At 41.2% G+C, this 13,816-nt stretch overlaps 1 protein-coding gene across 2 annotated transcripts; it reads left to right on the forward strand.

The window, feature by feature from the left end:
- Positions 1–199: 199 nt before the first annotated feature.
- Positions 200–13,789, forward strand: plcd1a (phospholipase C, delta 1a). 2 transcript variants are annotated; one of them, XM_026361217.1, is made up of 15 exons: positions 200–408; positions 3,567–3,725; positions 8,192–8,420; positions 8,581–8,710; positions 8,805–9,033; positions 9,123–9,324; positions 9,614–9,758; positions 9,881–10,033; positions 10,265–10,417; positions 10,523–10,679; positions 10,795–10,911; positions 11,014–11,192; positions 12,396–12,531; positions 12,615–12,764; positions 12,915–13,006. In XM_026361217.1, the coding sequence occupies exons 1-15, from the start codon at positions 378–380 to the stop codon at positions 13,004–13,006; spliced, it is 2,262 nt and encodes a 753-aa protein (XP_026217002.1). In that variant the 5' UTR covers positions 200–377. The 2 variants fall into 2 exon arrangements, with proteins under 2 accessions (XP_026217002.1, XP_026217001.1); XM_026361216.1 differs by lacking the exon at positions 200–408 and adding an exon at positions 1,141–1,339 and having other exon boundaries at positions 12,915–13,789.
- Positions 13,790–13,816: the final 27 nt, after the last annotated feature.

Here is a 13,816-nt window from a genome sequence, read left to right on the forward strand (position 1 = left end):
ATATATAGAAAAGCTCAGTACAGCTATCTTACCAACGTTTACATTTGCATTTGAGGCGTTTATTTATTTACTTTTTTCGTTGGTAGAATTCCATCCGAAGGTGTAGTTTCAACTGGCAGGGATACAAATCTAAATGAAAGTCATTCGAGCAAACACAATTATGTACTTGTTAGACCGGTGTGGCAGTGGGTGTGTGCTGAGGAGACATAAGAGTTTGATGGACACGTACAGTGTGCACTGTGTGAACAGGCTCAGAGGGGGTCACAGGCTGGATTTTTACATTACACTGGATAAACAGCAAGTTTTGATGTTGTGATAATTCTGCTCATAAACTGAGATCGTTGTGCACATGGTGATTTATTTTGACTGAAAGCAGAATGGAAGCAAATGACGTAGCTGGAAAAGCTGGTGAGTTGCTTATTGGTGACGCACAGATTTATTATTTTTGACAGCTTACTTCTCATAAGCCATTGTTCTCTGTTGGTCTTTTGGCCGATACTGATTTGTTTGGGGATGTGTTCCTGTTGCTGGGATCATATAATGTTTCAATGACAATGAAATGTGTGCAAATGTCTGATCCTTATATGTAATGTCAAGCCTCTACCTGGCTTGCACACACATTAATGAATGCCGAGCACATGATCATGATTTAACAGCAAAACATTAAACTTTGATTTGTTTCCAATTTCAAGTTTCAGTCACAGACCACTCTCATTATAGTTTCGCCTTCATATAGTATATTAACCACTGGGTGGCGCTGATTCACATGCTATTAGAGAAACAGCTTTTAGCTGCATCAACAGTGCTCCACGGTTGATTTTAACCGTATTTAACATTATGAGGAAAAGTGTGAGATTCTGTAGCAGCCAGCACCAACATGTAAATGCAGCTCACTTCAAATACGCGTAGGTGTAGCTGCATGTCATCGCAACGCAATGTGTATTTAGAGCCACAATGTAGAGTTTAATGTAACTGAATGGATACCACAGGTATCCACGATGGCATCCAAATGTTTTTGCAACTAAAGGTAAGGCAACCCCCCCCCCGTGCCACCCCACCCCTCTGCGCGCACAGCTGGACAGACGCCGCTGCACAAAGTTTCAGCTGTAGAGAGTAAACAGATGAGGGTGGACCCGCCCCGTGAGGAGGGAACCACGTAGCGCCCTGCTTCTTTTCCAGCACAGATTGAACGCCGACTGGATGTTGTCTTTTTATTTATTTTTTATTTATACCAAAAAAAGTTATCCCACAATGTCATGTACAAAGAAACAGACGAAAAGTGAACGGACTCCCCAGGAGAAGGAGAACCTAGTCAAACAGGGGAATGGAAAACGCCTAGGTAAGTCACCCCCAAGGTGCAAATGTGTCTGGATTGAGGTGTGGAGCAGGGTGACGCGCGGTCCAATTACTGCGCCGACGCATCCATGCGCTCTCACACACACAAACGTAGATTTTAACATTGACAACTCAAATCGCAGATTATACGTCTGTTTGTGTTGCTGGGACGCAGCATGTGCGTAACTGTGCTCGCAGTTCGTCTTTGTGGAAAGCAGTCTTTCTTAAGGCTGTGATTATAACTTCGAGGAGGCATCTTTCACACCAAGGCACAAACCAAGGGCTGCGTTTAAAACGTGGCGAAAGCTCAGTAATGGTACAGGAATGTGTCGTTGTTTTTTCTTGTTGCTTTTTCTGTGCCTTCTGCCCCTCAGTTTCCTGATCTAGTTGTCATCTGCAAAAACACCCCTGCACAAACAGCACTGACCTACTGTCACAGATTGTTTAACGTGAGGAGGACTATACACCACTATATGTGGAAAACGTTTCCGTATATCTGAAACCGCTCCTTTCTCCTCGGATGAACAATAAAGCAGAGTATTATGTTGCATCCAAAAGTCAGGACTCTGTCTCCATCTCAGGTTGCATGTCAACACTCATCATTAGCTGACGCCTCAGAGACATCACTCCATGACATTTCACAGAAATTCTTTCCAGCTTCACGCCCAGGCTTGCCTTCAAGACATCAAGCAGTATACTACAGCTCACTGTAGCACTGCAGTTGATTCAGCTTTTCATCTGGAACTTATTATTGTACAAAAGAAAGAAAAAAAAAGAGAAACACAAGTCATCTGATTCTAATAAACTCCCTGCATCGGCACAGTATGACTCATATTTATTTGGGAAGTGTTATGAAACAGAAAAAAACATTTGTGGCTGTTCTCTTTTCCATAATGTAAAGCCGTCCGTGGCTTTACTTCGCAGTGAAGCAGATTAAAAAACAAGTAGAAACCTGGCAGTTAAGCCCCCAAACAGAAAGTCTGGCCGAGCATAGGTGGAGCTGAAACTCTCAAGCTGTTTTGTCTCGTCCTCCTTGTAAACAGGCTCTGTGAGTTTGTGGTGTGGTCTGTGAAGAAACATGCCAGTATGGTTGTGGCCCTGCCCACAGCCCTCATAGAGTTCCAACTGTGTGAATGGACTTATCCTGAGTTACCCTTAGCCTAGTCTGATTTATGTTCATACAGTGCTCTGCATTAAAGATAATAAGAACATACTTACACAACAACTGTTGTTGGACAGCTGCACATATATGATGGCATTATGGATTTTGGTGTTACCTACCTACTGATCCACTGCCACCTCACTAACATTTCAAGCTTTAGTCCCACCCTGATAAACATCCAGCTTCTGTGCACACAGAGAACCAATAATGTAAACACCGTCCTGTCAATACTGGCCTTAGAACACTAATTGCTTCGCCCACATGAAAAACCACCGACAATGCTCATCTGTTGTGAAATGTATGAGGTATTGTTCAGAAGAGCCGGAAGGTGACGTGACTGTGCCAATACTCGGGATGACATGTTTATTTAGCCTCGTTTCACTCAAAAATGTATTTAGCTTCTTCTTAGTTATTTCATTACTGCTCTGTGTCACCCTCTGTTTTCTGATCAGAATGATTTATGTGCAGAGTTTTTGGCATCACGAGGAAAGTTTCTCAGAGCTCGCCTCGCAACTTAAAGACGTGCCTGTGCAAACATAATTTGTAACGCCACAAATATTTTGCAAAGTAACCCCAGTCTTATAAGCGAGGAAACGTTTCATCACACAGTCAAAGAGAACAGGCTTCATGGTGTTGAAGGAGATGTCGTGTTGTGAAAAGTTATACTTTGAAAAGTGACTTTACATATTCAGAGATCAAGAATTTGAGTCATTTTAAATGTGCATGATTGAAGGGGACCTTTAAATTTGTATCACTAAAACAGTTCAAACCAACAATGAATCAGTTGCTCTAAAAAATGATGATGCTGAGTTATTATCTTAAACTCCCATATAATACTACTATTCTACCTACCCGTGGTGAAAATCTTGTGCCAAATCGTGTTAGAAATGTAAATGTCAAGGCCTATGTCAAGATTTATGGCACGTAGGAAAAAGCTAATTCAGACTTTGGCTAAACAGGAAATACTTGTTAGTGGGATTAGTTCATTGTTGGATTCCTCCGTAGAGACGATGAGTCATGTGAATCTATAAAATGTGTGTGACTTTCTGTTTTGTCCCCGCTTCTGCAGGTTTGGAGGGAGATAAAGACCTCAAGTTCCTTCTTGATGGTGGTAATCTGGTAAAGATACGTTCGGGCTCCTGGCAGAAGTCCCGCTTCTTCAGACTGCAGGAGGACTGCGAGACCCTGAGCTACGATTCCCAGAAAATACTGAAAAAAATCAAGACTTGTAAGTCCTGTGTTCTACCTGGGTTACATGTGTTAATATTTTCTGTTTGTATGTGTGAACAAAATCTATCCAGATCCAGGGCTAGTTCACAACAGCCTTTGTGACCTACACACCCTTTTGCTATTATTCTTGCAACTCGGAGCTGTCCTTTCAGATCTCAACAACAGCTCCCTGCTGTACCACGCAAACACAACCCTCGAATTCCACTGCTAATGGAGAATATGTGAGAGGTGGTGGAGGAATGGAAACATCTCACACAGATAATGTAGTGTGTCCAGAGTCAGGCTGGAAAAAACTGGTGTGAATTCTGACTGTATATTTGTCCATGCGTGTGGGGGAGATAACTTTCCTCTGATTTCTGGCTCAGTCGTCCACTGTCAGGGTGTGAATGTATATCCATCCTCTGGGACTCTGGTAGCTCTGATTTCCCTCCTGTCCCAGTGACGAGGGCTGATAAACTCTGACCTGAATCTGATCCTTGAACAAACACTGAAAGATTAGAAAGCAGTTAGCCTCATATTCCCCACAAAGACACAACAGATTGTTGGGCAGCGTGAACGGTAGTATGCTGTATGAACTTGCTCAGGGCTTCTTGAACACAAGCATTTCCTTTGTTAATGGAAATAAGCTGCACATTTATTTGCCGTCCTCTCACCTTTAGTCAGTTACCAATCAGCTATAAGATCCATACAAAAACAATGCTTAATTTAATACCTTAGTCTGAGGATCACAAATATTAATTCAAAGTTACAACAATCAACATTGAGTGTTGATATAATGAATATTATTATTACATATTATGTAAACAAGTATGTTAATATTATGATAGTAATGGATGAAATTATATTGTATGTGAAGCAGAGGTTATGTGCAGTGACAAATAAATATTAATATGCTTCAGCTCATTGTTTTGGTTTTACACCCTCAAATAGCATCATTTTAAGGTGAAACTAATTAATTGGACACTGCACTGTACCTTCTGCAAACACAAGAGTGATGATCTAAAAAACATACTGGAACACTTAGCTGGAAAGACTCAGATAAGAAATATGCCCAGTGTATTAAGAAACAACAATGTTGTCTATCGTGCAGTGCTTGTAAATCTTTTTAAACAGTAGCAGAATTATGAGGTCAGAATTTGACGGAACTATATAACGGGGATTATGTTCAGATAGGATATGCTAATCTAGCCACGGGGGTTGCAAGCCAGTGACATCCCAAGCCCCGGATAAATAGAGAGGGTTGCGTCAGGAAGAGCATCCGGCGTAAAAATTGCCAAAATAACCATGCGAATCATCCACAAGACTTTCATACCGGATCGGGCGAGGCTCGGGTTAACAACGACCGCCACCGATAGTGTTAACCTACAGGGCGCCGGTGGAAATTTGACTACTGTTGGTTGAAGAAAGAGGGGAGGCAGAAGGCTTCGTGGTCAGAGAGAGAAGGGAAAAGGAAGGAGCATAGGTTTGAGAATAGGGACTCTTAACATTGGCACAATGACAGGGAAAGGCAGAGAGCTGGCAAACATGATGGAGAGAAGGAAGGTAGATGTACTGTGTGTGCAGGAGACAAGTTGGAAGGGCAGCAAGGCACGTAGTATTGGAGGAGGATATAAACGGGGTAGGAGTGATCCTGAAGGGGGAGTTTGTGAACAATGTCCTAGAGGTGAAAAGAGTCTCAGACAGGGTGACGTCTGAGATGAGTGAGAAGATGCCTGAGGAATGGAGGAGAAGCGTTCTGGTTCCGGTCTTTAAGAACAAGGGTGACACGCAGAACTGCAGCAACTCCAAAGGAATAAAGTTGATGAGCCACACAATGAAGCAGCAGTATGGTGTTATTCCCCGTAAGAGCACCACTGATGCCATTTTTGCTTTGAGAATGTTGATGGAAAAGTACAGAGATGGACAGAAGGAGCTGCATTGTGTCTTTGTAGATTTAGAGAAGGCATATGACAGGGTGCCGAGGGAGGAGCTGTGGTACTGTATGAGGCTGTTGGGAGTGGCAGAGAAGTACGTCAGAGTGGTCCAGGACATGTATGAGAGAAGTATGACGGTGGTGAGATGTGCTGTAGGTCAGACAGAAGAATTCAAGGTGGAGGTGGGACTACACCAAGGATCAGCTTTGAATCCCTTCTTGTTTGCTATGCTGATGAACAGGCTGACAGATGAGGTCAGACAGGAATCTCCCTGGACAATGATGTTTGCGGATGACATTGTGATTTGCATTGAGAGTAGAGAGCAGGTGGAGGAACAGCTGAAGAGGTGGAGGTTTGCTCTGGAAAGAAGAGGCATGAAGGTCAGTCGTAGTAAGACAGTATACATGTGTCTAAACGAGAGGGAGCAAGGTAGAAGCGTTAGGTTACAGGGGGCTGAGGTGAAGAAGGTACAGGAGTTTAAGTACTTGGGGTCAACTGTTCAGTGTGATGGAGAGTGTGGAAAAGAGGTGAAGAGGCGAGCGCAGGCCGGTTGGAGCGGGTGGAGGAAAGTGTCAGGAGTGTATGTTGCAAATATTTATTTTTCAGTGTTTAGTGACATAGTGCTTTTTTTCCAATTACCTTTTTAAATTCATGTCAAGGCTCCGCCACACGCTTCGACAGCCCAAAGGCAATATAAGGATGACGGCTCAGGGCACTTTCTGTTTACTACGTGGATAATTTAAGTTCAGCTTTTTGATACATTTGAAAGAGACCTTCAACTCAGCATGTTTGTTTTGTTCTTTTTTGTTTTGTTTTTTCTTCAAAATACAAATTTGTGCATAATTTCCCACTTCACTTGAACATTTCCAGGAACCAGGAACTTTGTCAGATCAGCACAATAATCTCTTTGTGTGGAATTTCGTCTGGTATTCAAGCAATTGTTGGCATGACTTGGACACAGTGGTCAGTCTCTGAAGGTGAAATTCTCTGAAACTGGTCCAAAGAAATAACCCTAAGCTCTTCTGCAGTGGTCTGTTTTTCTGGGGATAACATGCATGCTTCAATTAAACAATCATTCCTCTTCTGGTGAGTGCTTTGGAGGTATTTTGCTATCCCAGAAGTCAGCTGAGTATACACCACCCAGCCTTGGGTGTGTTTCACCACACCGCCCCCTCACTGTTGTGTTTTTCTCTTCTAGTAATCTGACATTTAGATTCATTCTGCCCCAATAAAGTCTCCATTCCTCACAGGAGCAGTGGCTGCTTTTCTGTAGACTTCCCATCTCAGTAAACATTCTTCATATTGCATGGCTCCGTACCATAGCTAAGCTTTTAGTCTTCAGTGTTTTCTTAGAAGGACAGTCTTTTCTTTCAGTAGTAGCCTAGATGTTGTCTAGGAACAAGATATTTTTAGCCATACCGTTGTGAATCAGGAGCATGCATGTGTGTGAGCATGGAGGATAAGGTGCTCAATGGAATGTGGGTTGGTTTCCAAAGAATTCAAGTATACAGACAACAACAAAATCTTTTAGAGAGAGCTTTAAGACTGCTTAGATAGCTTAGTTTCACTTTTTGCTGTGTGGAAGTTCATGTCACCACAAAGTGGATTTTCTAAAAGGTATTCTTTAATTCACCTATCTTCATATAGACAGTGTGACATCCTACTGCTATAAAGCTGCAACTGTCAATATTTATATATAAACAATGGATCAAATAACCATGTGCAACATGGATGTGTCCACTTAGTGAAAGTGAATTATCACCTAACTCTGAAGTTCCCTTCAGCTCTGCCACAGTTTTAGCATGTTTCAGCCTTTCTGATCCACTCTCATTGCTCATATGAACCTTATGTTCATATGAGCAATGAGCTGTTTCAGGACAAATAAAAATCCCCGATTAAGCCACTGTCTGATGCCCAGCACCAAATGAAAATGTTGTCTTCATGCTCTTTATAATTAAAGGCCACAGAAACATAAGCTTTCCTGTTGAGAAAATATAAACAGTTTCTGGTAACTGCTGCCCGTTGGGATAAAAAAAGGTGCCAACTGTCGGTTACTTCATGGTTGTGCCCAAATATCTCAGTCTAAACTACATGGTTTAAGTCAACCCCAACAAAAATTGCTACTGCTGCCGATGACAGAATAGGAAATGAAAAGAAAACTATGTGAAACCTTGACACAAAAATATTTTTAATAATTTCTGCAGTAAAAGTCTGGTAGAATATTTTACTGTGGCATGTCTACCATGTTCTCTGTCGTTAAAATTCATGACTCATTTATAGTGACATTTTCTGTACAGATGCTGTAAATGAGAAACCGGTTAGACTTTGTTTGTAATCCTGACTGTCAGAGTCAGGCGGGCATGTTTGCATGTCAAACTCAGTTTAATCTAAAATCTAAAAGGCCTAGAAGATTGTCTTTGCCAATTACAATAATTTCTTTATGCTTCTCTTTATGTGCTCTCTAGTTTTTACTAGCTGTTACCTAAACAACTCTTGGCAAAACTTGAATGTCCTAAATCTTTTAACAAACCTTTTCCTCTCCTCACTTCAGACTCCATCAATGAGATTGAATCAGTGCGTAAGGGCCGTGAGTCTGAAGGGCTTAATAAACACACAGACCCCTGCGATGAAGATCGGTGCTTCTCCATCATCTTCAATGATCGCAAGAAAAATCTCGACCTCATGGCAGCCAGTCCAGAGGAGGCAGACCAGTGGGTCAACAGCCTGGAGAAGGTCATCGGCAACATGCGCAACCTCGACCACCAGCAGAAGAGTGAACAGTATCCTTGAAAAATTGCTTGAATGACAAACATTTAACAGGACTTTCTCTTGGGAATTCATCCGAGGAGGTATCGCTAAATGCTTTTCGTAGTCTGAGGAGTGTTATTTTGCTCATTACTAGTTCAAAGATGTTGTAAAATCCTTACATCCAAATGCCAGCTGGATCATCAGCTGCATGCGGAAAGCAGACAAGAATGGAGACAACATGATGTCCCTGAAAGAGGTGAAGCACTTTCTGAGACAGATAAATGTTGAAGTTAGTGACGCTTATGCAGAGGACATTTTTAAGGTAAGTCCCTCTCATAAAAAGGACACCCATTTTATGGGTCATCATACATGAAATCCGATTGATTGATTATCTCTTAATGTCTTATTTTGCATAGAAATGCGATGAATCCAATTCAGGGACCCTGGAAGGCCCCGAGATCAAGCTCTTCTACAGCTTGCTGACAAAGCGGGAAGAGATAGATGTGATTTATGGGAAGTATGCTAAAACAGATAAGCAGATGAGTGCTGCAGACCTGCTGGAGTTCCTGCAGAAAGAGCAGAGGCAGGTGGTGACCATTGAGGAGGCTCTCAGGCTGATTAGCAAATACGAGGTGGATCCAGTAGGTAGGGTCATGTGTGTATCAGCTTGGAGTTCAATATATAGAGTTAAATTACACATATTACAACAGTTCTGTCTATCCTTTGTTCAACAGCAAAGGAGAATAAACAGATGACCAAAGATGGCTTCCTGATGTACCTGCACAGGGAGGAAGGCTTCATCCTCAACCCAGCCCACAAACCCTTGTATCAGGACATGAACCAGCCCCTCAACCATTACTACATCTCCTCCTCACACAACACATACCTGATGGAAGACCAGCTCAAAGGGCCCAGCAGCACAGAAGCCTACATAAAGTAACTACTTTCAACAGGATATAGTGTCGTAGAGAGCCTTAACTGAAAGGGCTCGAAATGTTGAGTTCCTCATTACAGCTTTTTGTTTTTTTGCTATTACAGTCTTGCACAGAGTCAGTGACTGTTAACCAGATAATGCTTTCTCTGCAATAAAATGCCGCAAATTAAGTTTCAGCATCTTTCCTCGTAAATACTAGTGGTAATTATAGCATTACTAAATCATTCTGTTGAAAGCTCATTAATATTATAGGAATGTTGAAGTTTTCATGAAACTACTCTGTCATTGCAGAGCGCTGCTGAAGAGCTGTCGCTGTGTGGAACTGGACTGCTGGGATGGGGTCAACGGAGAGCCTGTTATTTATCATGGCTACACACTGACATCCAAAGTGCTCTTCAAAGACGTCATCCAAGCCATCAAAAACTACGCCTTTAAAGTACATGAGATGTTGTATAACCTGTGGGGCAGGGTGTAACAGGCTGCTAATTTGCAATTAGCTTCTGGTTGTTCTCATTGATATAATCGTTGGGAGGGTCTCATTAACTGTTTGCTTTCCAGACATCTGACTACCCAGTGATCCTGTCTCTGGAGAATCACTGCACCTTGGAACAACAGAAGCTCATGGCTCATTACTTGATCTCTATCCTGGGCGATGCTTTGCTAACAAAGCCTCTGGGCAAAACTGTGCCCACCAGTTTGCCCTCACCTGAGGTGTGTGACCTCTATCCTCAGCTCACTGACTCATACTATGTAACGTTTACAGTGTTTAGAGCCTTGCTGTAAAAATAACTTAACACCAAAGAAAGACCACACCATTACATTCAGGGAATATCTCTCTTTTTTCTTTACACAGTTTTTCATCCTTGCATTGAATTTTCTTTCTTTTTTATGCAATTTATTTTCTTAGCACATACAGTAAGAACATATTTTATCTGAGTGCAGGAGCTGAAGGGCAAAATCCTCGTCAAGGGAAAACGACTGAACAAACTAGATGCTGCATTCAACCATAATGTTATCACAGAGGACGAGACTGTATCTGAGGAGGATGAGGCTGCAGATGTCACTAAGGAGAATGGACAAAAACCCAAATCAGTGGTGAGCCAAATATGTGAATACATGATTTGTGTTAGATATTACGTTTCATACGTTAGATATTCAAAGTGCTGAACAAACCTAAGTTGCCGCACTGTGTCTTTGCAGAAATCAAAGATCAAACTTGCTAAAGAGCTCTCAGATATTGTCATCTACTGCAAGAGTGTCCACTTTAACAGCTTTGAACATTCCCGGGACAACCAGTCTTGCTATGAGATGGCATCCTTCAAGGAGAGTAAAGCATTCCACCTGGCTGAGGCCTCAGGTAAACGTCACATCTCGGCAGACTTTTAGCGAACTCACAGCAAATGGCACTATGAGTTCTTCATGAGCAGAATACAAGAATGTGCTGAAACATCATTATGTTGTTATGTCAATAGGAACCGCCTTCATGCATCACAACATGGACAAACTCAGCAGGATCTACCCAGCTGGCTCCAGAACTGACTCCTCCAACTACAACCCTGTGCCCATGTGGAATGTAGGCTGCCAGATAGGTACACATCCATCCTCATCGTCGAGTCAGTGATTATCACCATCACTAATAATAAGTGTGGACTTACAGTTTCACCTCTGTTTCTCTGTGATGTGGTCTTTAGTGGCACTAAACTTTCAGACCCCCTGCAAAGAGATGTACCTAAACCAGGGAAGGTTTCTGCCAAACGGCTTCTGTGGCTACATCCTGAAACCTGAATTCCAGAGGGACCCGTCTTCTCAGTTTCATCCCAACAAACTCACCAAAGGGCCCTGGCTAAAGAAGAAGAACTTTCACATCATGGTCAGAGACATTTGTTATTACTTGAAAGACAGGTGCCAGTTCGAGCTCCCTGCAGAGTCCCTCGGAGTTACTCATTGTTATATAGATTGGCCCATGTTTAGATTAATATTGATGAAGAAAATATCAGTTTCAGCATAAAACTCAGCCTCTTTTGTCTTACTTTGTCTTGAATGTGTTTGTTCTGAGCATGGAGAGTTGTCAGATACATCTACCCTGTGTAATTATAGTGTGTATACCCTGTGTACTATTGTTTTGAGCTCTACAATTTACAGGTTCTTGCTGTTTTTCCCACACACATCAATATAGACTAAATGTAGATTACACCATTTAGTCTATTTCAGAGGTTAAGTATTAATACATCTCAACATATAGAGTCATAAATAGCACCTAGAGGTAATCTCGGACATGAATCTTGAGTTGTGATGCTTGATGCTATGTATCAGTTTGTTCTGTTGCAGCTGGAAAAGGAGTGGATAATACTCACTACTACCACTTTATTACGTGCTAATTGGATTTTGCATTACTAATCTGAATCATTTGCCTCAGAAATGCTGTATAGTGGAAATGTTGAGTAGTATAAAATGTTATTATCCAATTAGAAGTACCTCAAAATAGTATTACAGTATGTATTTACCTACAGTACTTGAGTACTTTGCACCACTGATCAGGTCTTTTTGTGCTTGTACATATGCAAACAAAGTGGACACACACAAAAAACACGTGTGAGCCATGTGATCATACTAGTGATCACCTTCTAGGTCTATAGGCTACCTATTTAGTGTGTTTGTATTTGAATTAAAATCTCAAATACAAAAATTGATAATATTTCATAATTTGATAGGAGCCTGTATCACGCTGAGCATGTTTCATAATATTAGTATTTATAATTAAAAAGATAAGTTGAAAAATACAATTGAAAATACCAGAATAACTAATAACTAAACAAGTGTAGTGTGAAAGGTATTACATTTTCTTCTGAGATTTACTGCAGCAGAGGATTACAGTAGAATTAAAAAGGACCTAAGCTTAAAGTAAATATATATAAATTAAATATATCCATCACTGATCATGTCAACAAGCAACAAATCGAGGACCTCCCCTCCCCCCATAAAACAACAATGCTGCTTTGTTCTACTGCTGTTGGATGGTGCTCTGTATCTGCATTGTTTTGTAATTGGATGTGTACATTTTGTGTCCCGACAGGTGATCTCAGCTCAACAGTTACCTAAACTCAACAAGAACAAAGAGAAATCCATCGTTGACCCTCTGGTGAAAGTGGAGATCCACGGTGTCCCGGCAGACAACGGCAAGAAGGAGACACACCACATTAATAACAACGGTAAGAGAGAGAGAAAAAAAACATCTGAAATGTTTCCATACATTAAGTGAGTTGTACCGTTTAAACATAATTCATACCTGCAGGGTTCAACCCCATGTGGAATCAGCACTTCAAGTTTGAAATCAGCGTGCCAGATCTGGCCATCTTGCAATTTGTGGTGGAGGACTATGACGCAGCATCCCAGAACGATTTTATCGGGCAGTACTGTCTGCCGCTCACCAGCGTACAGAACGGTGAGAAAGTCCCACAGCATTGATGTTGTCTAAACGTTTCCATACATTAACAAGAGATGTTGACAACTTTATTTGAGGTATAAGTTTCCATGCTTGTGTTCCTGCCCCTGTCAGACTATATGATGTACCTTTTTTTTTTTTTTTTTTTAGGGTATCGCCATGTGCCGCTGCTAACTAAGAGAGGTGACCCCATCAGCTCTGCAAGACTGTTTGTGCATCTCATGCTCCTAGATGCCCAGTAGGCTCCTCTGGGGGAAAACGTTCCTGCCGGGAATATCTACTTTTGGAAACTCCAGTTTTTTTTTTAGCTAAATAATGTTACTAAGGAAATATTTCACAAGCTGTCTGCCAAGCCAGACTCGTTTGTAACATTTTCCTCTCATGGTATAATTTTAGCTTTTTAACTATCACTGTGGAGTGTTGGAGTACACCAGCAGTAGAAAGTCACTGAATGTGTTTGTCATAAAGGGGAGATTCACCAAGACATAGTGATACTGATACTAGCTGTATAATTACTGCATCTTATGGTATTTTCAGCATCATACATGTTATGACTAATGAAGATAGTTTTAAAAGTTTCAAGTGTATTTGTTACATAATACAGCAAGAACTCAACTATTTAATTGTTTTATTTCTAATTTCAGGAGATTTTCTCCATTTAAATGTTTTGTCACTGGAATCTATGTGCATGTGTTCAATCACTTTGTACCATCAATGTGATTTATATTTCTTATGAGCAGATTAGAAATGACTTATAAGTGACTTATTTTGTCGACTGTTGGCAGAGCACATTAACTGTGTAATATACAAACCTGCTCTAGACACGTTAAACCAAAGCTTACTTGGTCAAGTATTTTGTATCCAACAAATCCTAATATTATAAACAGTACTCTTTTTATAGTTCATCCCCTGATGAACAAAAGTTGTTTTCTAAAACATAATGTGTTACGATATGTGTGTTCAGAGTCTCATGACATTTATATTCATTTGCACTAGCTGCCAAGTAAAACTCTGAAAGTCTCTCATGAAGGTTTGGTGTATTTATTTATTTA

Source organism: Anabas testudineus, chromosome 2, assembly GCF_900324465.2.
Source record: "Anabas testudineus chromosome 2, fAnaTes1.2, whole genome shotgun sequence".
Lineage (NCBI taxonomy): Eukaryota > Metazoa > Chordata > Actinopteri > Anabantiformes > Anabantidae > Anabas > Anabas testudineus.

Bases quoted from the DNA above. Each gene is read 5' to 3' on its own strand.
- plcd1a (XM_026361216.1), top strand. From the start codon at position 1,201: ATGTTGTCTTTTTATTTATTTTTTATTTATACCAAAAAAAGTTATCCC. The intron at 10,418-10,522 runs GTGAGCCAAATA...GTGTCTTTGCAG, and splicing joins GACAAAAACCCAAATCAGTG to AAATCAAAGATCAAACTTGC. The intron at 12,532-12,614 runs GTAAGAGAGAGA...TCATACCTGCAG, and splicing joins ACACCACATTAATAACAACG to GGTTCAACCCCATGTGGAAT.